The sequence below is a fragment of the Typha angustifolia genome, chromosome 15, assembly GCF_048772165.1.
Source record: "Typha angustifolia cultivar Huaian chromosome 15, ASM4877216v1, whole genome shotgun sequence".
Taxonomy (NCBI): Eukaryota; Viridiplantae; Streptophyta; class Magnoliopsida; order Poales; family Typhaceae; genus Typha; species Typha angustifolia.
Genome location: NC_133253.1, coordinates 8736256 through 8763001, shown reverse-complemented (window position 1 = coordinate 8763001; position 26746 = coordinate 8736256). Strand labels below are relative to the sequence as shown.

General features: G+C 37.0%; 3 protein-coding genes across 6 annotated transcripts in view; 2 read left to right on the top strand and 1 right to left on the bottom strand.

Moving 5' to 3' along the window:
* LOC140777869 (nuclear pore complex protein NUP160) overlaps positions 1-5470 on the bottom strand; it is a 51054-nt gene extending 45584 nt beyond the window's left edge. For 2 of the 3 annotated variants that reach the window (XM_073122269.1, XM_073122270.1), the window contains exons 1-5: positions 5187-5470; positions 2586-2718; positions 2200-2461; positions 1989-2049; positions 1317-1474 (exon numbers count right to left, since the gene is read on the bottom strand). In XM_073122269.1, coding sequence (XP_072978370.1) covers positions 1317-1474; positions 1989-2049; positions 2200-2461; positions 2586-2718; positions 5187-5383 — 811 coding nt within the window. In that variant the 5' untranslated portion in view covers positions 5384-5470. The remainder of the gene's footprint in view (positions 1-1316; positions 1475-1988; positions 2050-2199; positions 2462-2585; positions 2719-5186) is intronic. The other variant, XM_073122271.1, reaches the window with a different exon arrangement.
* A 9662-nt stretch (positions 5471-15132) lies between these two features.
* LOC140779453 (methyl-CpG-binding domain-containing protein 2-like) lies at positions 15133-21990 on the top strand. 2 transcript variants are annotated; one of them, XM_073124518.1, is made up of 6 exons: positions 15159-15223; positions 15316-15509; positions 17468-18059; positions 21092-21145; positions 21329-21501; positions 21595-21990. In XM_073124518.1, the coding sequence occupies exons 3-6, from the start codon at positions 17488-17490 to the stop codon at positions 21837-21839; spliced, it is 1044 nt and encodes a 347-aa protein (XP_072980619.1). In that variant the 5' UTR covers positions 15159-15223; positions 15316-15509; positions 17468-17487; the 3' UTR covers positions 21840-21990. The 2 variants fall into 2 exon arrangements, with proteins under 2 accessions (XP_072980621.1, XP_072980619.1); XM_073124520.1 differs by lacking the exon at positions 21092-21145 and having other exon boundaries at positions 15133-15223.
* Positions 21991-23287: 1297 nt separating this feature from the next.
* Positions 23288-26746, top strand: part of LOC140778182 (L-arabinokinase-like) — a 40379-nt gene continuing 36920 nt past the window's right edge. The window contains exons 1-6 of the mRNA XM_073122769.1: positions 23288-23483; positions 24608-24719; positions 25063-25170; positions 25258-25326; positions 25450-25533; positions 25702-25778. Of these exons, the coding sequence (XP_072978870.1) occupies positions 23452-23483; positions 24608-24719; positions 25063-25170; positions 25258-25326; positions 25450-25533; positions 25702-25778 (482 nt within the window). The 5' untranslated portion in view covers positions 23288-23451. The remainder of the gene's footprint in view (positions 23484-24607; positions 24720-25062; positions 25171-25257; positions 25327-25449; positions 25534-25701; positions 25779-26746) is intronic.

Sequence of the window (26746 nt, the reverse complement as noted above, 5' to 3'; positions counted from 1 at the left end):
AAGTAGTGAACAAGTTTTTGTTTGACTGTACAGTAGTGGTAACCATTGACAGAATGTCCTAAACAAAACATCAGAGCACAACATGAGTCACATAAATACAAAATACTTATGAAAATGAAAACAATATAGCATAAAATTGTTTGTCAAGCTTGTAAGAACTCATTCCGAAAGATGGTATAAATTTTAAAGCATTAACGGATCCTGTATTATTACAACATATTGCAAGTGGGTACTCTTTGCCAGTAAAATAATAAAAAACCAATAAAATGGGCAGTGACAAATGTTTTAAAATACTCTGAAATTTGGCTCTTCTAATAACTCATGTATGTAGAAAAGCTAAATTTCAACAATAATTCTCAAACTTAGAACAATAAATGCCCTATCAGTGACAAGAAAGCTTCCAAATCCCCACCCTGAAAGTATCAAAAAGACCATCCACATGACCCCTATCTACTTGTCAAAATGATTCTCATCAAACCATTCCGAGAACTCCTAATACTGAGAACACATGGTATCATGAAAAACCACAAATAATTTAGAAGAGGTGGGTTTCATGTGGCTGAATTCTACGATAGATAACCCAAATCAAAGAGATCCTACACGTGCAACTTCCTGCCAAAATGACGCATTAATAAGAATTTCATTCTTACAAAATGTATCATGAATTTGTGCATCAACCATAAAAAGTTTGAAGGTCCAAAGAGAATAAGGCAACAGTTATATGACAGCTAGAACTTTGTAGTATTTGGTGATATGCAATAACATCTGAAGTCCCTTGTGGATTTGCAATATCAGAAATAAAATGTCCCACTGCATGTTTCTCTTGCCAACGTGTCTAGGGATGGCAATACGTATGCAACATTAATCCTTTATTGGAAACACTGTCTCCATGGAATGATCAGTGACCATTTGGGTGCAAGGACTAGAGCTACTGTTTTGATTTCAATGTTCCAATCGAAATTCAGAAACTAAAGCTCTACCATTCAAGGAAAAAAATACAATTAAATTAACATATATTTCCATATAAGATAACCGCAAATAAACTACAACTAGCAACAATCTTTTCAAAAATTAGGAAAATATAAAGCAAAATTTGAGAAACAAATAGCATTAGACAGTCTAAATATTGAGGCAATCAACTAGTATGGCAGAATGACTTGCCACTGTGGACTCTGATATAAGTTTGGGTCGTGAGAACAACTTCTCTGACAATATGGTTGTGTACAGATTGGTTGGAAACTCATGCACTAGGACTCCGTTTTCATTAGAAATACAATAAAGTACTACAACTATGAAGCAAAGGGACTAGAAATTGCCTTGAAGTTCACGTGAGGTGATGTTATGACAAAGAACTCTCGCATGATTAACAAGATCCCACACACGCAAGTTCCCATCCATATGAAGCACGAATAACCATTGTCTTCCGCAGACTTGAGAGATCGCTATATCTTGCACAGCTCCAATAACCTTTTGCCTACAGAATTAACATTAGGACAAGTACCTCCAATGAAAAGAAAAGGAAAAAGAAAGTATTTCAAGAGTCAATATATATATGAATTTCAAGATACTGCAAATTTAAGAGGACCTTTAGAAACAAATTAAGTAACAGCTTCTGCACAATTGGATACATATATTCAAGTTAATGACATGTTAGTTCTTTACCAGAAATAAATAAAGAATCCAAGAATCAAGAATAGCTTGAGCTACCAAGGCACTCTATAGCTCCGGGAATCACAATCACTTCAGACCTTTTTTGTGACATTTATCTCTAAATATCTCGGCATGATCAGAAAAGAAGCAATATAGACTTGCAATAGACACCATTTAATCTTTTAAGCAAATAGGAGATAAAATAGCAATTAAAGAAATAATAGTCACAACCATATTTTCAGCCTCATTCTTGGCCAAAAAATTAAAAGAAAAAGAAAACAACAAACATATCAAGGATGTCCATCTTGTACATATATATATATATAGTCAAAAAGTACCTTGACATAAGGTTCCATAATCGGCCAATCCCAACATCATCGCGGAGCTCATTAGAGAATCCTGTGGTCATAAAATAAAATAGAATTTCTGATTCAATCAGTAAACATCTAATTAGAAAAGATAATCCAAAAGGAGCAAGCTAATCAGTACATAAGCACGAAGAAAAGGATTAGAGCTATATACAGCATAATCTCAAAAGTACAGGAAAACCTGGAGCATTAGGATCTAATTTTCCAAGTTGGTAGCAGCAAATTGATCCATCATGTCGCCCAGTTATGAGGCATCCTGAGGTTGCTGCAACTGCTGTTATCTTCCCATGTGGTGCATCAGCTTGAAGATTAACTTCAACTAGCTCATTTTGGGGGAAGATTGAACCAGACACATAAGGAAATGGGCTCTTCAAATTACATAAGTAAGCAACTCCTGAAATTGTTAGTACATAGAGCGAGTATCGATTTTCTGCCCTCTGAACCTGAAGATACAAAAGCAGCGTTTAAGGTTTACCATGAAATATATGAGAAAAAAGGGAGTCTCTTGAAGAGAGCTTCCCGTTATGAAAATATCTATAATTGATTCATCATTGGCACTAAAACAACCTCATTTTTGCATAAGAAAGCAAATGGACAAAGTGCCTCCTTGAATACAAGATGCAATCCAGTCTCAGGAAATTCTTTGCACGCAAAGAGTGCAATCACCTCAAGAACATTTGGGAGATTCTGGTGAATCCTCCTGTAATGTTGAAGAAGGGAAAAATGAGAAAGAAAAGAAAGATCATAGAGTAACATCTGCATTTCTTTAAAGGCTAAAGTCACAATATATTAGCAGATAATGCCATTTAACAAGTAGAGTTGGCACCTCACATGATTGTATGGTCCACAAAAGAAGAATAAAATGGACAATCAAGAGAGAACCTGAATAAGCAGAGAACTAAGGTAGAAGAAAGTAGGTTTACTTTTATGGCAACACATAACCTCTCATCAAGCAATATACCTTAGATATGTCTTCTGTGATTGTTTATACATTTTTTCAACTAAAATTTTAAAATCATTCTGTCATTTTAGGAGGCATTTTATGATCATATAAGATTTATAGGGAGGAAGTCATGACAAATGAACTTGGTTATTGAGAAGCTGGACGTAAAGAAAAGGAAGTTAAAAAGATATACAAGTTTGACTTGCTATTAACATCCTTTCCGGCTTGTACGTTTAAATTTTAATCATAAAAAGATATACGAGTTTGGAAACTTCAAGTATAAGAAATCAGTGTCACAGAAACGACTAGAAAATATTGACACCATAGAATAATTAGGATTGTTACTTAGGTTTTCTTTTAATAAATTGTAGTTCAAATCTGGAGTGTCAATATCTTTTTCAAATTGTATATTTTGATATTGTTTAATAAGTTCCAACTGTCTTGCACATTACTAATGCAAACTAGGATTCTAGGGTCATATCGTTTTAGATAATAAAATCTTATTATATATATACATATACATGCATACAAATACATATTGGTGCTTTATATTAGGTGAAATTCTCATGTCATAGTTAAAATTGTCAAAATGAAGCCATAGGATCATGTTAAAAAGATGAGAGCCGTAAGTTCATAATCATTTGGAAACTTTGGTTTCAAGTTGTTTAGGTCTAAAAGTAGAGTTCATAGGATATTACAATGACCTAAACAAATTTTGTGGAGTTTTCATTGTTCTTAAAAAACTTCCACCTTACCACCAAAGCTCCCACCTTAGATAGAATATAACTAGGCTCCGCTTAGGTCCTGCTAGGTAACCGCCTTAGCATCTCATATCATATGTTAATATGCAGATTGACTTTGAAATTCAAAATTATTGTACATGTTGATGAATTAGCAAATTTGAATAGCTTACTATAGTTCTTAATAAGAATACATTAATATCTTTGTTTAGATTGTAGATATTAATTTTAATTTCTTCTCTAACTATTATTTCTTTATTTGCTTATTCATTAAGCATCTTGAATTTTGCGGTCCCCGCCTCCGCCTAGCGCCTAGGCACTACATGATCCCTTATCCACCCGTTTACTGCCTACAGTCTTTTAAAACCTCAGTAGTTTTGTTTTCTTTTTTATCTTTCACATTTTTTTCCCTTTCTTTACTCTTTTCATTTATTCTATGCAGATTTCAAAAGAGTTTTACCTTAAATAAATCAATGGTATTTTCCTAGTCCTCATTAAATCCTGTCCATTTGATGCCTTGATGGTGCTTTATTTATCCCTTTGTCAAAATTTTGCACTTAAGCCAGACTCAAATAGCAACAATTTGACGGTGTCAAATAGCAACCCTCCATCAATGTCTTGAAACTTGTCCAATCACTAAACATACTCACAAAGATAAGTATTTATCAAATATACTGAATCCCACCAACCCATGGACTACAGCAACAATAGTTCAACACTATTTACATCAAAACAACATTGAACGATCCTACACCAGAGACATTGCACAATGCACAGAAGACTGGAGAAAAGAGAAAACAGTTCCAGATGACTCAAGAAACAAAAGAAATAGATGTCTCATGAGCTCCTATCAGTCAGTATCTAGGGAGTGCAGGACATACACAACCTTACCCTCATTTCTGTAAAGAGGGTCCCCGATTTACAGGACTTGAAACTGCAACACTAGAGGAATGAACAATGATAAGCTAAAAGAAAGACTCCATTCAATCTCACTGAAGCCAAAATTCAAGAAATCAAAGCAATTTTGAAGCTAGAGGAACCACATGAAGCTAAAGGTGTCAGTAAAGGATTAATTCTGAAGCCATAAAATTACTGTGTATTAGTTCACCGTTTCTTCTTGATTCTTTTTTCATACCTATAATTTTGTCCATGATTACCGGAGTTCGTGTCAGAGTCTACGCAAAAAGTTTAACAGAGGCCCCAAACTGGTTAGATCAAGTTCATGACATAGCAACTAGCAACTAAAACACTACTGCAGCAAGATGATAGAGCCCCTTGTAGATACAAAACTTAAGTACCAACTAGTACACTTTTGGATATTAAGAAAAAACAAAAACAAAAGTCCCCTAATCTAAGAATAACCCAAAAAGTTAGCGGTAAAGATAAATCACACTCTGCTCCAATTCTTGATCGCTTTAGTAGATAAAATAAGTCCAAATCCATATGTAAAGCACAGGAGAAGGAGCGGAGAAAGGAAGGAGATACCAAATGAAGTAAGCCTGAGGGTCGTCGACGATGACGTGGCATCCTGACGCGTTGCGAACGGGCAAGGGGTTGGAGGGAGGCGGCGGAGGCGGCGACGATGAGGTGGAGGAGGGGACGGTAACCTCAACCCAGCGGACCCTGTCGCTTCCCGGTAAGGGGACCTCGACGCCGCCGAGAGGTCGGGCCGCGGCCGCCATTGCGACGAGAAGGAGGAGGGGAAGCGGGGAGAGGAGGAAGGGTTTTGGGAGGGGGTTTGAACGGACGGAGGGACGAAGTACCTCGAGGGTCTAGTTTTAAGCTTTGGGCCAGCTTTTGTGGAGGTTTTGGAGTTTTTTTTTTAACCAAAATAGCTGTTTAGGTAAATACGAAAAGGAATCTACTTTTTTATAGCCTTAACTATTACACTTAGTGTTGTTTGGTTTCTTATATTTTTTTTTTTTTTAAAAAAATATATATATATATATTAAAAAAAATACATGTTTATCTAGATATTGTATATAGATAAACAAATTAATTATTTGGTTAACTGTATTTTATAATGTTGTATTTTTTAAACACATGTTTGATTTGTTGTTCTTTATAATAATGTATTTGGTAAACAAGTGTTTGGTTAGTTGTATTTCATAATTCTATTTTGGCATTATAATTATATATATTTTTATGAATTTTTTATGTTTAAGAATGTAGAATACTGTTACGAACCAGCTTGATCTGTAATGATTCTGGACGATTAAGAACGTGATTTTTGAAGGAAGCTGCAGATAATCTAACCGTTGGATCTTTCTGAATTTTAGATATGTTATCGTCCTTGAAAAGAGATTTTCAACAAATCCAAGATCGCAGGGCCAGCTGGCACGGTGGGCCGGGCGGTGCCGCCGTTTCCCCTCCTCCCCACCGCATCTTTCTCTTTTTCTTCTTTCCACTCTCTCTCTCTTTCGGTCTCTCTCTTTCACTCTCTTCTTTCCCTCAAACTCTCTCTGTTGCTGCTATCATCGTTGACCCACCACAGATGTCGCCGTGCTATCGATGCTGGTGAGCTTCCTCCTTCCTCCTCTTCCTTTTTCTCTCTCTCTATCTCTATCTCCCTCTGTCTTTCTCTGTTTCTCTCTATTTCTCCTCTCCCTCTCTCTCTCTAACTCTCTCTCTCTCACACACACACTTGGGCTCGGGCTTGTCAGAGCTAAGCCACCGGTGAGAGACCGGTCGCTGGCTGGCCAGCAGCTGCCGAGCCCCTCCTCCCCTTCTTCTCTTCATCATCTTCTTCTTCTTCTCCTTTCTTAGATCTTCTTCTGTTTCTACAAGAGTGCTGGGCTTCGGGCCCTTAGTGGGGGGACCTCCATGGCCGCTGACCATGGAGTGCGCCTCGCCGCCTCGTCAGCCACCCAACCGCGGGGCGAGCTACTCCTGCTCCCCCGTAGGCAAAGAGGATGGACAACGGCTCCATCGCGAGCTCGGGCTATACCCCCGCCGCCGTCGAGGTCGAGTCCTCCTCCTATTTCCTTTCCTTTCCCTCCGACTAACCACCCACCCCGGGTGACGTGCACAAGTCGCCGGTCTTGAGGGTGGGCTGTCGGCGACGTGGGTCACCAACAGCAACGTGGTCTCTTCCTCCTGGGGGTGGCAATCAGGTCGAGTTAAGCGGGTTCAGGTCGGGTCAACATTACCTTAACACAAACATAACCCGATTAATAAACGGGTTGCATTGGTTAAATATGAACACAACCCGATTAATAAACGGGTAACATGACACGACCCACTTAACCCGTTTAATAAACGGGTCAAGTTAACACGACAAGCTAACACAACCCGTCTAACCCGTATACTTAAACAGGTCGTGTTAACCCGACACGTTAACAAGACCCGTCTAACCCGTTTAATATAAATCCTATATAAAATTTAATATTTACTGATTTATTATATATAAATGGTGTATTACACAAATAAAATAATCTATTTTTAACTCAAAACTCCTACAACATCAAAATTACAATCCTAATAATTCATCATGATAAAACCCATATAATAGAGTTTAGAACAAAATTTCAACTCTCAAAAAGTGTATCATATATTCATACAAACAAAATAATACATTTCCAACTCAAAACTTATACAATATCAAAATTACAATCCTAATAATTCATCATAACAAAACCCATACAATAGAGTTTACAACAAAGTTCCAACTCTCAAAAAGTTTATCATACATTTATACAAACAAAATAATACATTTCTAACTCAAAACTTATACAATATCAAAATTACAATCCTAATAATTTAACATAACAAAAGTCCATACAATGGAGTTTAGAACAAAGTTTCAACAAAGTTCATACAATCCCATGACAATTAGAATAAAATTTAGAGTTTACAATCCATTACAAATTACAAATAGTTTGAAATATGCAAACACTGTCATTAAGCTCTTTATCTCCAAATATCACGACCCTGCCAAAAAGAATAAAAAATAAACATCTAAAATATAAGATATATACAAAACTTCACTTACATTAGTCAATGAGCATTCACCGGATTTAAATTTATGCATTTGAGCATTCACCAGATTCTACAACTTCACTTGCATTAGCCATTAAGTCCAAATTTGTAGTATCTTAGCTCCTCCAATGCTACCAAATTGTCTATCATAATATGATAAAATAATTAGCAGATTAAACTTTTTAAATATTTATATAAGAAAATAATAATATACTTACCTCTAGTATGAAACAACCAATCTCGAGTACAAATTAAAGTTTCTACAATTTCATGCTTTGAAGCACTTCTATATTGATCAAATACTCTACTACCAACACTAAAAGCAGATTCAGAAGCAACTGTGGAGATATAAATACTTAATATATGAATGCTTAATATATCGCATGCCATGAGAGAAAGATCTGGATATCGAAATTGATTGGATTTCCAATAATTAAGAATATCCAATTTAGAACTTCAATCAATTCGAGGCTCTTCAAGATACAATTCTAATTATGACTTTTGTGATTTACCCACAAACTCGAAACTCTCAAATGAATCAAACTCTTACATAAAAAAACTATTATTCTGAATATATAAAGAATATTACAATATATATATAATGATAAGAACATACTAATGATATTAAATTACCTTCATCATAGAGTTATTATCTTCAGTATCATTTGAAACTTAACATAAAGTAGCTGAAGATGTCACATTGAAAACTTTAAAAGTGTTCTGAACATAGTGATCAAAAAGAGTAAATAACTTATTGCGGATCTTTATCATCAGTAATTAAACACTTCAAACTAATTAAAAAGTTTGTATATAATTGATAAAAAGGCTAATGGATAAGATGCCACTATAAGATCAATAAGATATTTAACAAACAACTCTAAGGAAAAAACACCCATAATTAAAATGAAAGCAAGAGAAATAACACTCATAATTAAAATGAAAGCAAGAGAAATAATATTTTAACATGGATCCAATGTCTGTCACTAGCATATATAATCCATCACTAATGTATTGATTTCTGCAAGAATCTGGATTGGACCTCTACAAGTATTGCTATAATTATGCTAATGTAATTATTCCACGGAAGTGTAAACTTGACCCTAATTGTGAATAATTAGAATAAGAAAAAATCAAACATATGCCATATGTGAAACACCCAAACCTCCAAATACACGTGTAAACCGCGTGGGTAAATCCTCCCACGCGGTGCAACACATGACCTGTGATTTCACAAGCCACACAATAGCACAATTTCACCATAAATAACTCAACTAAAGGAGTCCGGATACAAGTTCCACAGGCCACAACAAGCCTTCCAAATATACATCCAAAATACTATACTAAAGTCCAAAAAAATACAACGTCATCATCACACCCTCGTAGGGGCTTCATACAACTAACATACGTACTAAAAAGAAAAAGCGGCTACTCCTCGCAACCCGCACCTGCATCCCCTAGCTCTGAAATAATACCGCCATGAGGGGTGAGCTTACAGCCCAGCGAGTAGGATCCATACAATCTAGAATAATGACATCACATGTGTATATCTAATGTATGTCTATATTTGCTAATGATAACGACATGCTTATTGAAATGACTTACCACAATTTACTAAGTCAATGCAATTGATAAAGATTACCAATCACTATCCTGGAACATGCTAGTTCCTAAACATATTATAATAAGTTCACACAGATATAAAGCTTGAGACAATCTCTTATTCGTACACATCTCAATCATAGGTTTTACATGTTATGCATAGCAATAAAATAGTAGTTTAGTCATTTCATGTCTACCAAAGCAATAATCATACTTATCATCGCTCACCGAGCTATTCACCACACAGGGTAAATACTCTTAAGAAACAATCATCCATCATCTCATACATCGAGGGGGGATATATACACATCTAGCGGTAATGTCACCTACACGTGTATGGCGACACTACATGTGACCGGTTGTCTGTGGCCATCAGACTCAGGACCCTGGTCATAAGCCCATATCTCACTCTCTCTAAATCATCACCGCCCTCGACGGAAAAATCGGGAGCCCTCGGCTCATCAACAGACGCCCTAACCCTGCGTCGTCGGGTACCGCTAGAGTTATATCCCCACCTCACAATCATGTTCTTCTACAGTATAACTACCTGAATGCCACACAGGCTTCCCGACCTCAGGTGTAGACCGCTAATAGTATAGACATATATGATACACTCTACCCTTAATCCTGGGCTGAGTGAGTAGGGGTACTGCCTAGTCAGAATTTGACTACTAATGATAGGTGAAAGTGGTGCAGTGTTTATGCGCGTATAAACACTGCAGCCCACCCGAGTCTAGGTGGGCTGCGGCCCACCCCAACAGATTAGTGGGCTACAGACCACTGCAACCCCTAAGGGGGAAATGGGTGGGGGTTAAACCCCCACCCCTCCACCCCATACTCCTTCCACTAACCCCCACCCCTCCACCCTATCTCCTTCCACTAACCCCCACCCCTCCACCCCATCTCCTTCCACTCCCGATGGAAGGAGGGTGAGGCGGAGAGAAGCGCCCACGAGGCTGCGGGGCTATGACGGCGCAGCACGAGGCCGGCGGCGCAGCGCGGGGACAATGGCGGCATGGGTCCAGCACAGCACGAGGCCGAGGAGGGGAAGGAAAAGGGGAGAAAGGAAGGAGGGGAGAAGAGCTTACCGAAGGGGGGGATGGTCGGCGAGCTCGGCGGCTCCGACAGCTGTCGACAACCACGAGAGAAAGAGAGAGAGAGGCAGCGAATGGAGGGGAAGGTGAGAGGCTGGAGGTGGGAGGGCTGCGGTGAAGGAAAGAAGAGATGAAGGAGATGGGGAAGGTGGCGTGCACGACAAAGGAAGGGAAGAAGAAGAGGAAAAGGGAGGGGGCAGGGTGGCAGGTTGACGCGGCACGTGCGTCAGTCAGAGAGAGTGATTTTTTTTTAAATATTTTTGGGGTGTTACAATATGATAGGAGAAAAGATTATATGGCCAAGCACCATGTTGTTGTTGTTGAGATGCATTTGTACTCGAAAGTAAATGAGGTGTTGAGGATAATTATAAGTCAAGAAAATGCAGTGTTATAATAAAATAGATACTTTATTATAACATAGTTTATTGTTATTCCAAGATTAGGATGAACAACAAGCTTGTAATTATATTACTGAAGAGCAGGAAAAAGGAGAGCTTTTCTCAAATTAGAAGGAACAGAACAAAAAGATTCAAACTTTCATCCAAAAGTACAGATCATGGTAGTCATTGTTTGGTCTGAATATATGGTGACCGCATGTTTTTATTTTTGTAAAAGCTAATATCAGTTAGCAAATGCAACTGGCTTGACTTGGGAAGCACTTCTCAAATGGAAAAAATCGGTGAACCTCTTGTCCAAAGTGAATGGGTGGTGTGGTGGATGGTGAATTAAAGATAAAACTTTGCCTTTTAAAATTAAAAATAAATCTGAAAAAATATCATGACTAAAATGTATTAGAACCTCATTGTATGACATGAGTGAAAGGGATCGCCAGATCGGTGAGCTTGGGCGGCATGAGGAAGTGTGAGTGAGGGGGATCGACGGCATGAAAGGGATCACCGGATCGGTTAGCTTGGCTAGCGTGAGAGGGGAGATTCGATGTGAGAAGCTCCGACGTGAGTGAGGGGGGAGATCTGGCGTGAGGACCTCGGTCCTCGGACGACATCAGAAGCTCGGGCACCGGTAGTGAGGAGACGATGTGTCGATGTTACTCAGTGTGAAGAGTGAGGAGGGAAGGGGTGACGCCAAAGTGGGCTGTGAGCATGGGTAAGGGAAGGGGGCAACGACACTGGTGGCTAGTGTGAGGATTTAGGAAATAAGTTTGGGTGACTTGGGTCTTAAGGTATTAGGGTATTGGGTCAAATTATAAATTTAGAATATGTGTGTGTGTGGCGGGTTGACCCGACCTGCTCGACCCGTTTACTTAAATGGGTTAAACGAGTCAAGCGGGTTAGAGGTATAAATCCGAACACGACCCGATTAATAATCGGGTTAGGCAGGTTGACCCATTTATAACCCAAACCTGATTAACCTAAACCCGAACCCGATTAATAGCCGGGTTATCGGGTCGGGTCAAGTTTTGCCACCCGTACTTCCTCCTCTGTCTCCTTTCCTTGGAAAAGAGATGGTGAGGGAGGGTGGGGATTAAGCAAACCCCCACCCATCTCTTGGTGGGCTGTGGTTTAGATCGCAGCCCATGAAACTAGTGAGCTGTGGTCTAAACCATAGCCCATAGAGCTGGTGGGCTGCGGTCTGAACCGTAGCCTATGAAGCCCGTGGGCTGTGGTTTGGATTACAGCCCATGAAATACATTCCGGTGGGCTACGGGTCTGACTGCAGCCTACCAAGGCCTCCTTGCCTTGCTGGGTTGGGCTCAAGCCCAACCCAACACCCCACCTATGCACCAGCAAGCTGGGCTAAACTTAAAGCCAAGCCTAGGCCTAATGGGGTTATTCAGACCCTATAGGCCCCGTTTTCCTATCCTCACCTTATTAATTAGTATAATCACTCACTAAAGACAAATTTTTATTATCTAAATAGTGTGAATTTTAGGATTATATGGAACTCAACCCTAGGGAACCCTTCACTCATGTGATATACCTAAATCTAAATTCTCTAATAAGTTAATTAATTCTATTAATTCACTAATTTTAGGATCCCGGAGAAGCCTGCTAGTTGAGGTGAGTAGAATTTATATGAGTTTAGAACAATATAATTGCTGATATTATACTCTTCATGATGTTATAAGAATGATAGTGTTAGCGTATGCAATTAGTATAACTATTATGTATCCTAGTATGTGCAGTTGTTGATAGTATACTTTTCATGATGTTGTAGAAATGTTAATGTTAGTATATGCATTTAGTGTAACTATTATGTATCCTAGTATGTGTAGTTGTTGATAGTATACTTTTCATGGTGTTATGAGAATGTTAATACTAGTACATGTATTTAGTATAACTATTATGTATCCTGATATGTGCAGTTATTGATAGTATACTCTTTATGATGTTATGAGAATGTTTATATTAGCACATACATTAGTGTAACTTCTACATGTATCCTAGTATGAGACATTCTTGCATAAACATCTATAGTAAATGTAGAATGTAATGACTATAATGACTATGACATGACTTATACATCAACAGACATTGCACCACTTTCAGTTATCATTAGTTAGTCGTGTTTTAACTAGGCAGTGCTCTCTACTCGCTCAGCCCAGAGTTAAGAGTATAGTGTATCGTATATGACTTATACTATTAGTGGCCTATACCTGAGATTGTTAGCCTGAGTTGCATTTAGGTAATTACACTATATGATCAGAACTAGATTATAATGATAGTAAGAATATGATTGTGAAACGGAGATATATCTCTAGCGGTACCTGACGACGTATGGACATAGCGTCTACTAACGAGCTGAGGGCTCTTGACTATTTCGTTGAGGACGGTGATGATTTAGAGATAGTGAGATATGGGCATACAACCGAGGTCCTTAGTTTGATGGCCACAGACAATCGGTCACATATAGTGTCGCCATGCACGTTTGGATGATATTACCACTAGATGTGTATATATCCCTCCTCGATGTATGAGATAATGGGTGGTTATGTGATGATAACTTCTGGAGAATATCTAAATTATGTAGTAAATAGCTTAGTGAGTTATGATAAATCATGATTAATGCGAGCATGTGATAACTAACCCTCATTGACTTGTGTAAATATGAGGAAAACTACTCTTTTTACTTCTAAAAATAATGTGTAAATGCTATTATTGAGATTTGTATAAATAAGATATTGTATCAAACTTTATATTTGCGTAGACTTATCCTGATATGATTAGAAGTTGACATGTTCAATGACAGTACCGTGTAGTCTATATCGTTTGCATTGATTTACTAACTCATTGGTAAGTCATTAAGATAAGCTTATTCTATTATTAGCAACTATAGGCATGCATTGGAATATGCACTTGTGATTTAATTGTTATGAATTGTATGGATTCTACTAGCTGGGTTGTGTGCTCACCATTTCTTGGTGGTATCATTTTAGAGTTAGGGGAAGCATAAGTTTATTTTGAACAATGGAGTTGTATTTTGTACATGTGTATCTTTGCTTGTTGTGGTTTGTGGAATTTGTATCCGGACTCATATTTTGTTTTAGATCATTTATGGTATGAACCTATATTTCTATGTGCCTTGTAAAAACATAAAAACATATTACTGACAAGTCACGTGATGCATGGGATTTATCGACGCAGTATACAAGTGTATTTGGAGGTTTGAGTGTTTCAGTAATTATGGTTTACACCCTATATTTTCACTATTTATAAATCGAATCATATAATTTAGCGAATAGGTAGAGAAAATACCCCGGGTTATATTTGAAGTAGAGATATTATATTTCTAAAATGACTAAAATGCCCTTAGTATGACTTAATTAATGGTATTTTTATAATTTTTTTAGTATAGTTAACTTAACTCAGAGATTTGATTGAGTTTGATCTAACGGTAATGTATCTTCTATACATATTCGCTAAACTATAGGATTCGATTTGTAAATAGTAAAAATATAGAGTGTAAACCAAAATTTCATTAAAAGATAGGATGTTATATGCAAAAAAAATTATGATAATTTAAAAATTCAAATTCTATATTTTCTATTGCAAAGTGGTCATCCGCTTGCAATCTAGATTTGGTGACATACCAATCATACAAGCACATTAGCGCTTCAATTATATCTTTAGCCAAACTTAATCTATGCTCGTTAATCAATTGTCTGCTCGTAATGAAAGCATATTCCAAATATATAAATATACGAAAGGTCGACAACAATTGAAAATATCATTTCATTTGTTTTTACTCATGCTAAAATATGTGTTTCATTCCCACTTATAAAATTGTAATTAGCTTAGAGCTCAGCATTTTAAATTGAGGAAGTAACGACTTCATACTGCTACCACTTTTTGGAGGATTAAAAGAAAAAGTGATAATTACATGCCCACTATTGTAATTGTAGAAAGTCTCCGCATGCTTACTTATGTAAATAGTCTATTTTGAATCCACTTCATAAATGCAACAAAAGAAGAAGAAGAAGAAAAATCCCAAATATTTAGTATCTTACATTAAAACTAAAAGCCATAAGAAGATCAACTGTTTATTTTAAATAAGATACAAACTTATCAACATTTTAAAGGAAGACTTGATGAGTCCACTGTCAGAGTAAAATGATGACTTTAATTCAGGCATTACTACTGGATGAACGTTAACAGAATTTGTTTATATGCCAAGTAACAACGCTTTAATTGTAGTATAAAATACGAATAAACTCAGCATTTTATATATTTATATATTGAGCCCAAGAGTTAACAACCGACGTGTTAGGTGGAGACCAAGATACTAACTTTTAAGGGGGCGGATCATTTCGACAAATAAGTTTGAGGCTAGTTCGGTCAAGAACTCCCCGGCTACCCCCAGTACAAGGCAAACATCTGACAAGAACGATTCATTGTACCCGACAATCTCACCGCCCGTTTTGCTATCTACTCAAAATATTACAATTTGCATCTGGTAATATAATTGGGTACATATTTGTTTCGCAGACCAATTCTCTCCCCACTGCACATGGAAGAGAAGGGAGAAAGCAACGCTCTGAGCGCATCCTATCTCTCTGTCTGACAGTCCTCCCCCCCTAGAGAAGGATCGAGCCAGAGAAGAAAGAGATCGGTCACTCCTCTATCTCTTTCGGCGGACCTCGAGGCGTGTCATCGGGTTTCCGGAGCTGGATTTGGTTCAGGTAGCCGGGATGATTGTTTTTTCTTTCTTTTTTATAATTTCAAACGAGTTTTTGATCAATCTGTGATTCGTTTGCCGGATCTAGGCGTGTCGCGCCTGAAAGTGTACATATTTGTATTCTGTTATGATAGAATTTAAATGGAAGGTAGTTATTTGTTATTCCAACTGGTATAGAGGTATAAGGTCTTATTTTTGTTCTTCTTACTATTAATACAAATCCAATACTTGTATAATTTGAAGTCATTAGGATGAGGAAATGATGCTTTGTTCTGTTTGCACATGAACAATGTAAGCAATATTGGAATTCTACAAGCTTCGATTTAGTTCTTGGTGGAAGCCAGGAAAAATGAACCAGTAGGGTCTCGCATAGGTCCTAATTTTGTTGGATTTCCTTATTATCACAAGTCTCCTCTTTTCTTGACCATGCAGCTCCCGATTCTTTCTTTTTGGGTCATCTAAGGATCTCTATTAAGTTATCTCCCAATGGGAGTTGTTTTCCGCACTTCTTCGAAAATGTACTCATAGTCGAGCAAGGCATCTCTGCATTGGTAGATACTCCACATGCCCAATTTGCCTGGATGACGCATCTGATTTTACATCCCACTTTTCTTGTGAGAGTCAATTGAATTCGTATTTGGCTTTCTGATTTTGATAAATGAGCTCCATCACCAACAATATGCACTCTATTTGTGCCCCTAAGATTCCAGATGACGTGAGTAAACTTGCAAAGTGGTTCCGAGAGCTAATTGGAACTTGTGAGGTCCTATATATACAGTATGCCTCTTCTGTTCAGTTATTTCACATTAACATTGTCGATAGCATTATTGGTTGATTTAAGACTATATATAAAGTTTATTATATGCCGTTAGTTTCATATAGGCAACAACCTTAACATGATGTATAACTACCATTCTTTCCTTCTTTGAGTTCCTTCTCATCAGTTTCAATTTTCCATAGGAAGATTAATATCTCTTACTTTTATTATATCCTTTACAAGTTCTTCTCCATTGTATCTCTCAACTTCCTTTCATGACAGCATTCATCTTCTGCTCTTCATGGGTTTAAATATCTGAAGATGCTCATCATCTATGTCTGTGACCTCCATGCTGTTAAGTGAGATGCTGTTAGCTTTCATGAGATTGACAGGAGAAAGACATTATATATTAGGCTAGACCTGTACCGTGCCCTTTATTAAGAACTGGACAATGTCTTAAAGTCTACAAAAATGGAGATTTCATTTATTTGTGGCATTGGCATGTATTTGGACACTTTCAAACTGTAACCCTCAAGTTCTGAAGGTTCCTGGTCGGAGATATTTGTTATAACTTGTTGCACCTCAAGTGGTTAAGTGGACAGAATGATCAACTAACTAAGCTTTCATCATTCATACTTATGATTTTTGAAAACTCATGTCACAGTAAGTAGCTTTGGAACTGATGGCGTTATTTCATGCGGCAGCTTAGCTGGATTGTTTAATTACACTGCTCAAAATTCTACTTATGTTACACTGCCAAAAGTATTGATCATTATTAGCAGTTTGAGATAGTAAATACATGTTGTTGCACTTGTTTAGTATGTATGAATTTCTCTTTGCCATATGATATGGCGATTGAAGCATGTTTTCATGAAGTATTATCTCTTTGCCATATGCAGTGGTGTATTCTGTTTTTACATCCTTATGACGGGTCGGATGTAAATTTTACTTATTTTCCAGTGGCGGCATATATGCAGTTTCATTATTTTCTACCATATCTTAGATATGTCTACCTGCATCGCAATCTCAAGTCCACACTGTTCTGACACACAATTGTATTGTTGGGTAGAAAATGTCTAACTAGGCATACCTCCTTTGCCCAGTTTTCCCTCCTTTGCAGTTTAAGCTTCGCAACCGTTAAAAAATCATTACTTCAGGGTTGACACACAATTGTATTTACAGAATCCTATGTTTTCTGACAACAGGAACAGAATCGTTGACTCAAATGCAGTCAAATCTGGAAGATGTTCTCCCTAAACCTAAGAAAGATATTTCTAAATCTCCACGACCTTCCAAAAAGAGCCGAAAAGTCTCCATAGACGTTTCTGAGGTTGATAAAGAGGAAGATAATTATTATATTTCCACTGAAGATGCATCAAATCAGCTGGTGACTTACAACCCTGATGCAAATGATAAAAGTCAAGATTCTGTAGCAGTTACTGATAATGTAGAGAATCCTGACTCATCCTCCCGAAGCCTCTTACCATCAAATTCGTCTAGCCGAGTTTTGCCTTCCATTGGGGCATTCACAGTACAATGCGCAGATTGTTTTAAGTGGAGGCTTATTCCGACAAAAGAGCAGTACGAAGAAATACGTGAGAGCATTCTGGAAGAACCTTTTAGATGTGAACGAGCTCGTGAATGGCGCCCTGATATATCATGTGAAGATCCAACAGATATATCACAGGATGGCAGTAGGCTCTGGGCAATTGACAAACCCAATATTGCTCAGCCCCCTCCTGGTTGGGAGAGATTGCTTCGAATCAGAGGTGAAGGCAGCACCAAGTTCGCAGATGTGTACGTAGTTCTACTCTTTGTAATAGCTTCACTTGTCAAATTTAATTGTTTAACCAATGATCGTCTTCCTTATGTCGGGTTGAAAATTCTATAGTGGCAAGTTGGCAACATCCAAAACAGATCCTTTATATCTTAAGGATTTGGATTGCTATATTGATCCTTTTCTGGAATTCTGTTTCATTGATGGTCATGCCTTTCGCCAATTTTAGGACCATCAAATCTTCTTGGACTGCAAATCTTCTAAACCTCCTTTCCTTCTCTCCTCCTTGTTGAACCTTCAATATATATTGAACTTTGGAGTTGATTGCAGAAGTACTTGAGGAAAAATGAAGTTGTTGTGATTAATAAATGGAGTTTCAAAAGAGAAGCATGAATATCACAGTGTTATAATTCAGCCTAATGTGTAATGATGGTAAAGGTAACATGAATTCATTTTAATGTCGAAGTTTATCATTATTATCTTAAGTATTTAAATCCTACCCTGAAAGTTATTAAAACGAAAAAGAAGTTAATTTATAATTACTATGTTATTAGCCATGGATGGCCTTGCTGGTTGGCACGCCCCGTGTCGACCGGCACGCGTGTTGTACCGAGTCGTGCTAGTCATTATGCCATGTGGAGCTCTTTTTTTAAAATTTATTCTATTTTCATTAATCATTATCAAATCAACTAATCCATTGATCATTTAGAAGACTTAAATAAAATTGATGATAATGATATGATGATGGTGATGGTGATAATAATGAAACTCTGTCAGATAGCAGTGATGATGGAGATGAGATATGCGTCTCTGTTACACAACTTTTTCAAAGAAGTATTATCTTTATAGAGGACTTGAGTCTGTAGGTAGTAGGACATTAGGAGAGGTGTACTCACAGGATGATATGAGTTCATTATAATTACCATCATATCAATTACACTCACCAGAGTTAGAATATTATTATTATATTTTATATTCACAATCTGCATATGTTTATGGTTTGTCTGTGCCTGTGTCAGTATTGTTCATTCTCGTACATGTTCAATATCCATATCATATTATAGAGGAATTATAAAATTTCTATTTGTATAAATACTATGTGAGACATTACAACGAACAATACTATTAGTGAATATGTTTTTAAGAATATCGATAGCATTTAATACAACATTCTCGTGTTATTTTTGTGCCGGCAAATGAAGTCTTTGATTTTCATCCATTTACATTCAACTAGATATTAGTTTTAATTATTAAACTATTATCAATTAATATTATATGTTCAATTATATTATGTAGTATTTAATTATATTATAAAGTATTCAATCATTAATATTAGTTTTAATGAATATCTTAAATCAGAGTATGTGTTGAATAATATTATATTTAACTGTTGATTTATCTTTAATAAAATAAGTCATTTATAAAAAATAATCTAAAGATAAAATATTATGATGTAGGTTTTAAACTTTTGGTATATATATTTATTAAAAACTAAAAATTGACGTATCGAAGACTTAAAAAATATTTTTAAATATCCTAAAAAGTTTATTAAAGAGCAATTGGCACGCAAGGGTGTGTTATTAGAACGGCGAGGCATGCCGAGACGTGTCATGCCGATAGTGGCATGGCATGGCACATGCCACTGGCATGACCATCATTGTTATCAGCTTATTATTCCTCCAGCAAGTAATTATCTCTTTTTTTCTTGACTGAGAATCTAACATCCATTTAGTATTGCTGGTGTCAGTTAAGTATATCATCCTTGCCGAACTGAAACAATCAGTTGTTTTCCTGCACCACTAGGCCAAGCTAATGAAGAATCTGAGTTTTTGTTCAGAGTTAGAAGTGAGAATTGACTTGCAATACTTTGGAACATGTATCTATTTTTATCTTTTGAGGTACCTTCTTTTATGATTGGTTGAGAATCATAGATGTGGGCATCACTATGGAGACTTAAATCCTTAGTACAACCGCAGTCTATATCAGCTTTGTTATTTAGGGCTCACGGATAGTTTGATCTGCATATGCACTCTTTACTTTTTGGCATAAATTTTCAGGTACTTCGTGTAAAATCATAGGCCAATTCTAAACCTCCCTTCTCTATGAGGTTACAGGTTCCAAAACAGAGCCTTGGTTATATTAATCATTTCTGCCAAATGGACATTCACTTCTAATGAGGGCCACATCCTTTTAGCAACATCAAGTGTTCTTGGATTGCAGATGTGTTGGACTTCTTTGGTCTTCCCAACACAACATCTGGTGACAACTTAATTAATTAGACTTTGAAGTTGATCACTGAAATACTTTCAGAAAAAGTATAGTTGTGGTAGTTCATCATTGAATTTAGAAGGGTTCATTCCACTTAGACTTTCTGAACTATCACTAAATTTCATATAACTCTTGAATTATTTTTTATCCACAAAGACCACTGAACTAACAAAATTTTTAGTCCAGGGAACTTATGTAGTTAGTTTTTTACTTAGTTCAGAGGAGTTTTTGTGGATAAAAAAGAGTTAGAGAGATATGTGGAAAACAATAATAGTTTAGGGGTGTAGGTAAAATTATCCTAATTTAGAAAGAGTGGCGTGAGTATCGTAGCATAGTGTCATTGTTGTAGAGTGATGGGAAAAGTAGCGTGCCCTCTTTCTTTTTGAAATGTTAAATTTGTCATTTTTTTTGTAATTTATAAACATCTCTAAACTAACACAAAGGTCATTTGGAACTAAGTATGCTAGGAGATGAACTTGTGATAGGCGATAGGTATTGCTGGCTGTCATAAGTCATCAATCGTCCTTAATTAATATTTAATAACCTTTGCTATTCAAATTGGCCTTTTAAAGCACTCGATAATTGATGATGATTTCTTATGGTTTATCTATCCAAAAGAATGCTAAGCCAGTTATGGAACTTCGAGTTTAAGTTACCACTGTTGTTTATTTAAGATTGCACCCTTGTATATATATATATATATATACACTAATTTGCTTCTTAAAAAGTTTGTGCTGTCTTTATTGTGCAGCATGATATAAATTTGTTGGCATAACCTTTTCAGGTATTATTCTTCTCCCACTGGAAAGAAACTACGGTCTATGGTCGAAGTTCAAAAGTATGTTAGCTTACGTACCCATTCTTACCATATCTTTTTACTACTTTATACAATTGCTTTTGAAGACTAGGCATTAAGAAGTAAGAACACCAATTTAGTGTATCATTAATTTTGCCTTGCATAAGATACGGTGTACTTAAAGTTGATTTGGTCTGATTTCTTATGTTCTTTAATGACATGTAGGTATTTGATGGAAAATCCGGAGTACATTAGACAAGGTGTACATTTATCTAAATTTTCATTCCAGATTCCTAAACCTCTGCAAGAGAACTATGTGAGAAAGCGCACCCCACATCAGTCAACTCCTAGTGATGGGGCTAATCCACGATTGCCAAAGACTCTTGAACCAGAAGAAGGTTTGTACCTCGAGTGAAAGTTATGGCATGCTTAATAGTTATGATTGAGACAAATGATCTAATGATTGAGTGTTATACATGTCCATGCTTCAGTGCGTCCCCTATCTTGGGCTGCGCCCCCTACATGCAGAGAGCTTCAGATGGGCGAACAAGCTTCTTTGTCTTCATCCTTTGAGGCCCCACCCTACTTTGGGCAAGTTGAACGTTCAACACCACCAGCGAAGAGGAAAAAATTGAAGACTACACCCAGAAAAATGCAAAACAGTCCTGTCTGCGATCAGCTGAACATCAAGTTAGAAGACACTCCACAGTCCAGAAACACTTCTTTCGGGCTGTAATCGTTTTAATCCTACTCTTCCATTCTTCTTTTGTTTGTGGGCTTCTTGTTTGCTGTGACCGTTCTGTAAAGGGGAGAGGGAGGAACAATATGTATTGGTATATATACCGTTTTCTGTAAGCTTGAATATGCAGTACACAAAAGTTTTGCAATAGATGGATAGCAACATAGATGAATGTGAAATTATTAAAGAGTTTAAATGCTGTTTCAAGGCTGCTGCATCTATGCTTTCAAGAGAATTGGACTTGTATATTTCCTCTCTTCATCTGGAGTACCATACCAACACAATTATATACAAGTCTGTGTTTAATTGTTCAACTAAATTAGTGGTTCAGAATATTTTTAGGGATATGTCCTAGTTTTAATTATTTGATGCTCAAAGAACATCTAGATTGCCGTGTGGCCTGAGAACATCAATCTGTGACAGGTATGAGAAAAAAAAAAATCTAATCCAATATCCAGCCGGATATGCACAGTGTATATGTGAATATCAGAATAAGATATGAATATAATTAGAGTAATGGTAAGGTATCGAAAATTTTGAGAAGATAATAGGTGTTAAGTCTATACTTATGACCAAGTCTTAGATATGAGATAGAAAAGCCTCTTCGCATATGGATATGAGTCAAAGGTTAGGCAAATCTACATTCAATATTCAACAAAACTTGGATAAGATTAATGCGGATAAGATGTAACCCATTTTTAACTAAGCTTTCTCTCTCACTCTCTCTCTCTCTATTGCTTAGTTCATGCATGATCTGATAAATATTATCTGTTACTGATAGACGCAGGACTCACACTTCTCTACTCAATCCTCTCTCGTCCTCCTCTCACTCTCAGTTGACTAGTCTCATTATTCTTGTTAGCTCTATTCTTGTTCGCTCTATTCTCCAGAGAAGAAGCAAAAAGTTGGCAATGGAGGCCGGCCATGGCTTCCTTCCTCTTACTTTCTCCGAGTGATTTTACTTCTCTGTTCCTTTGATACAACGACAGTAACAGCAATCTTAAGCCTCAGGGGTCATTAATTATTGGGACCTCTTGCATACTATGTTAATGCACGTCTGCTCTTAAAATCTTAAGCTGATAAAGAATGGTGATTTTAACTCTTTACTGTTCTAATTAATAGCTGGTAACTCGGTCTAAAATTCAAATGAACATACTAAAATCTGAACCGCTGTATTAGTTTAAGAATCTCCATAATAATATGCTTTGATTCTCTTGCAAGTATGTGATCTTTGACCCTCGTTTAGAATCCTTTCTCTTTTCTTTTGTGATTAAAGCATATATATATATAGGAATTTTCAGTTTTGGCAACAACACAACCATGCCAGGCAACGTAAGGAAAGGAAAGGAAAAAAGACAGCCATGCACTATTCACTTCTTTCCACGAATAGTATAAAAATTTATCCGTCCTTATCCTCCGTTATCCTTCCGAGATTTTGTAACAAAGACGCGGTCATATTATTCTCCATCTCCATTAATGAATCGAACTCGATAGTCGACCTTTATCTCAACCTTATTCCGTTTTATCCTGATGGCGGCTTCATCGAAGGAGAAGGTTGGTGACGACGAAAGGAAGCAGCGCCTCGTCTTCGCCTACTACGTTACCGGCCATGGTTTTGGCCACGCCACTCGTGTGGTTGCCGTAAATCCTCTCCCTATCTCCACAAAGATCTAGATGCAATCTGGTGAACTTTTTGGTCGGATAGTTTCGCTTTAGTTTTTGATATACCGGTCGTCTCCGTTTCTAAAGTGGATTTTTTTTCCTCTTTTAACTATAAATTGAGATATATTATCACCACCAGGGTCCAGGGTGGTGCCCTTCGTTTATCCATCGTAGATCCCAAATTGATATCTTCGTATAGTTTATCCTGTTGCAATATAATATTTTTTAATTATGCTGATGTCTTCTAAGTAGAGATTATGTTTGTTTGGTCAAAACTTATTTTAGGTTTGCAGCTCAGACATTTATATAAGCCATATACTTTTTGGTTATACTATATACCTATAAAATATAGGATTATAACAAATTCTAACAGCATCAGTATTTGGTAAAATATTATTAAATTAATATAAATTTTAGTTATACTATATACCTATAAAATATATAATTATAATAAATTTCAACGGCATCCGTATTTAGATAATATGCTTGAGGGGTGCCTTTTGAGATGAGTGCTAGTTTGGTCAAGATTTATTGTAGCATATATTTTTTGGTTTATACTATATACCTATAAAATATATGATTGTGACGAGTAGATCTTTGCTATTACGACTATAAGGCGGAATTAATTTGCAAAGTATTCATGAAAGTGACACTATTTTATTAGATTACTTATTCTGAAATAAAAGTGGAATCATTGGACAAAAAGTTTAAGGATCACGAGACAGCACGAGAATTAAAGCTTGCTTAGGCTTCATGCTTTGGGTGCCATATGAGGGGGCTTTGGTCGTATAGGAGGAGACGAGGTGGGCGGGGTAGTGACTATGAATGCGGTTATTCGCGCCTCAATTTTGGGAACGATTGAAGTAGAACAATAAATGTTAAAGCGAGAAGCTTTTGCAATTTGCATTTGAGAGGGTTTCTATTCCCGACGAATTGGCAGAAAGAAGACGTAACTCTTTACGCTATCTCCTGCCCTCATCGTCTTCATATTGCCATCTTGGCTCTTGGTCCCCTCGGGTTTCGGGTTTTTTTTGTTCTCTTCCTCTTCCTGCTCTGTTTGTTTGATCTGGAGTAAAATAAAAGAAGGATCTTTATCGATATAGAAGTATGAGGATTACGGATAGAGATGATGGGGTCTGCGCATCTCGGGAGCACCTCGTCTTCGCCTACTACGTCACCGGGCATGGGTTCGGCCACGCCACCCGAGTCGTCGAGGTGCTTAACCATCCTAGTTTTCTTTGTCGTTCTTTTCGAAAATAGCAATCTTTGGTATTTTATTTTATTTTTCGTTTCGTTTCGTTCTTGATGATAGAAAACGGTATAATTCGAAGTTTGTCGTTCAATTGCGAGAAGGAAAGAATGAAAATAGAGTAGCCAGCAGATGGCTATTGTTAATTTAAGAGAAAGTTGCAACCTTTACCAAGTTTTGTGGACATTCTCTCAGTTTCTGTACAATTTCGATTGCTAAGATAGTGTATTTAGATGAAGTTGGTAGGAATCTACTTGGTGGTTTAGGATTTCTAAAGGACCAAATAAGATATGAGTTCTTTTCTTGTAGGTTGTGCGCCATCTTATTGCAGCTGGGCATGACGTTCACGTGGTTACCGGTGCTCCGGACTTTGTCTTCACCACCGAGATACAATCCCCCAATCTTCATATCCGCAAGGTTTTTGGCACACACTTGGTTGATTTCTACTTAATAAACTTAAGTAGTTTTATACAAATAGTGTTTTGGACACATTCTGCATTGCAGGTTTTGCTTGATTGCGGGGCTGTGCAAGCTGATGCTTTAACAGTGGATAGACTTGCCTCTTTGGAGAAGGTATAGTTTAGTTCTCTTCCCTCAGTTTTATTGTTCCTTTATTGTGTAAATGAGTCTTTGATAATCATTTGCTTCTCGATGGTCTTCATATTACTTTCTTTCCTCTTCCCAATCCAAGTGCAGTATCATCAAACAGCTGTGGTCCCACGAGACTCAATTTTGGCAACTGAGGTGGCATGGCTGAACTCGATTAAAGCCGATTTAGTGGTACTTGCATATATTCTTTCTATACATGATTGTCTGTTAGCATGGAATAAGTAAAATAAATAATGATGCACTGACAACATCTGTGGTATCTCATGTAGTCATGGTTTTTTAAAGAGGTTCATTCTTTATTGACATATGTATTGTTTGAAATGTCATTGTATTGGACAGGTCTCAGATGTTGTTCCTGTCGCATGTCGGGCAGCAGCAAATGCTGGAATTCGGTCTGTTTGTGTCACAAATTTCAGGTAACTATTAACTATGTTTATAACCGCCTCTTATGTTTGGTGTCATAGGTGTCCACTATATGTTTCATTACGCAAAAAATATAGGAGTAACCTAGTTATTGGTGGTCTCTAGATATAGTTTTTGTAATCTCCATCCTTGGTATTTGGTTGCACAATATGCAACTCCTAGGTGCTGATAATTTTTCTGTACTTCTGAAAAATATATTCTTTTAAAAGATGGAGGATTGAAGGGGCAGCGATAAAAGAGAAAAGGGAGGAAAGACACTCCGTGAGGACCTCAATTACACCCTATTGGAGCCTTGTAGGTGGTAATCACTCCCTGATACCCTCACTTCATCCCATCCATCCTGATCAGCACATCACCTATCCAATTTCCCAACAGAAGATCTCCCCCCTGTCCAAATGAGTCCTTTATTTCTTTGCATAGATGTTCTTCCTTTTATTATCATATGATCTGTTGATAGATAAGATGGTCATTTAACAAATGCCTATACCCCACGAGTGGATTTAGGAGAGTTGGGATGGTTATATTGCACCCCAAAATTGCGAACAATTGTTAGAGAACATATGATCAAATGTAGGCTAAATGAATTCAGCAATACAGAGAACAAAAACAAAAATGATCATAAAGTCTTATATTAAAATATAAGCAAGATCAAATCCAGTTTAGCTTAAACTTAACAAACCAACAAATTTGAAGTTTAAAACCAGAAGATAAGACCAAAGAGAACAATGGATCTGACTACTAGACTTAGATCAATCAAGAACAGACTAAAGATAGGTCTAGGATTTAAGAACTCATATGGCTGCAGGATATAGGACCGAAATAAGGTATATAAATAATTAAATAGTAACGGATTATGTTGGATCTAAGTCGAATGTGAATGAGAGTATTTAGCCTTAAGCCTTGCCTTCACGTTCAACTCAGGATACTAATAGTTCTCGTTCTATTGTAGGAAATTCCTCAA

Bases quoted from the DNA above. Each gene is read 5' to 3' on its own strand.
- LOC140779453 (XM_073124518.1), top strand. From the start codon at position 17,488: ATGCAGTCAAATCTGGAAGATGTTCTCCCTAAACCTAAGAAAGATATT. The intron at 21,146-21,328 runs GTATGTTAGCTT...AATGACATGTAG, and splicing joins TCTATGGTCGAAGTTCAAAA to GTATTTGATGGAAAATCCGG. The intron at 21,502-21,594 runs GTTTGTACCTCG...TCCATGCTTCAG, and splicing joins GACTCTTGAACCAGAAGAAG to TGCGTCCCCTATCTTGGGCT.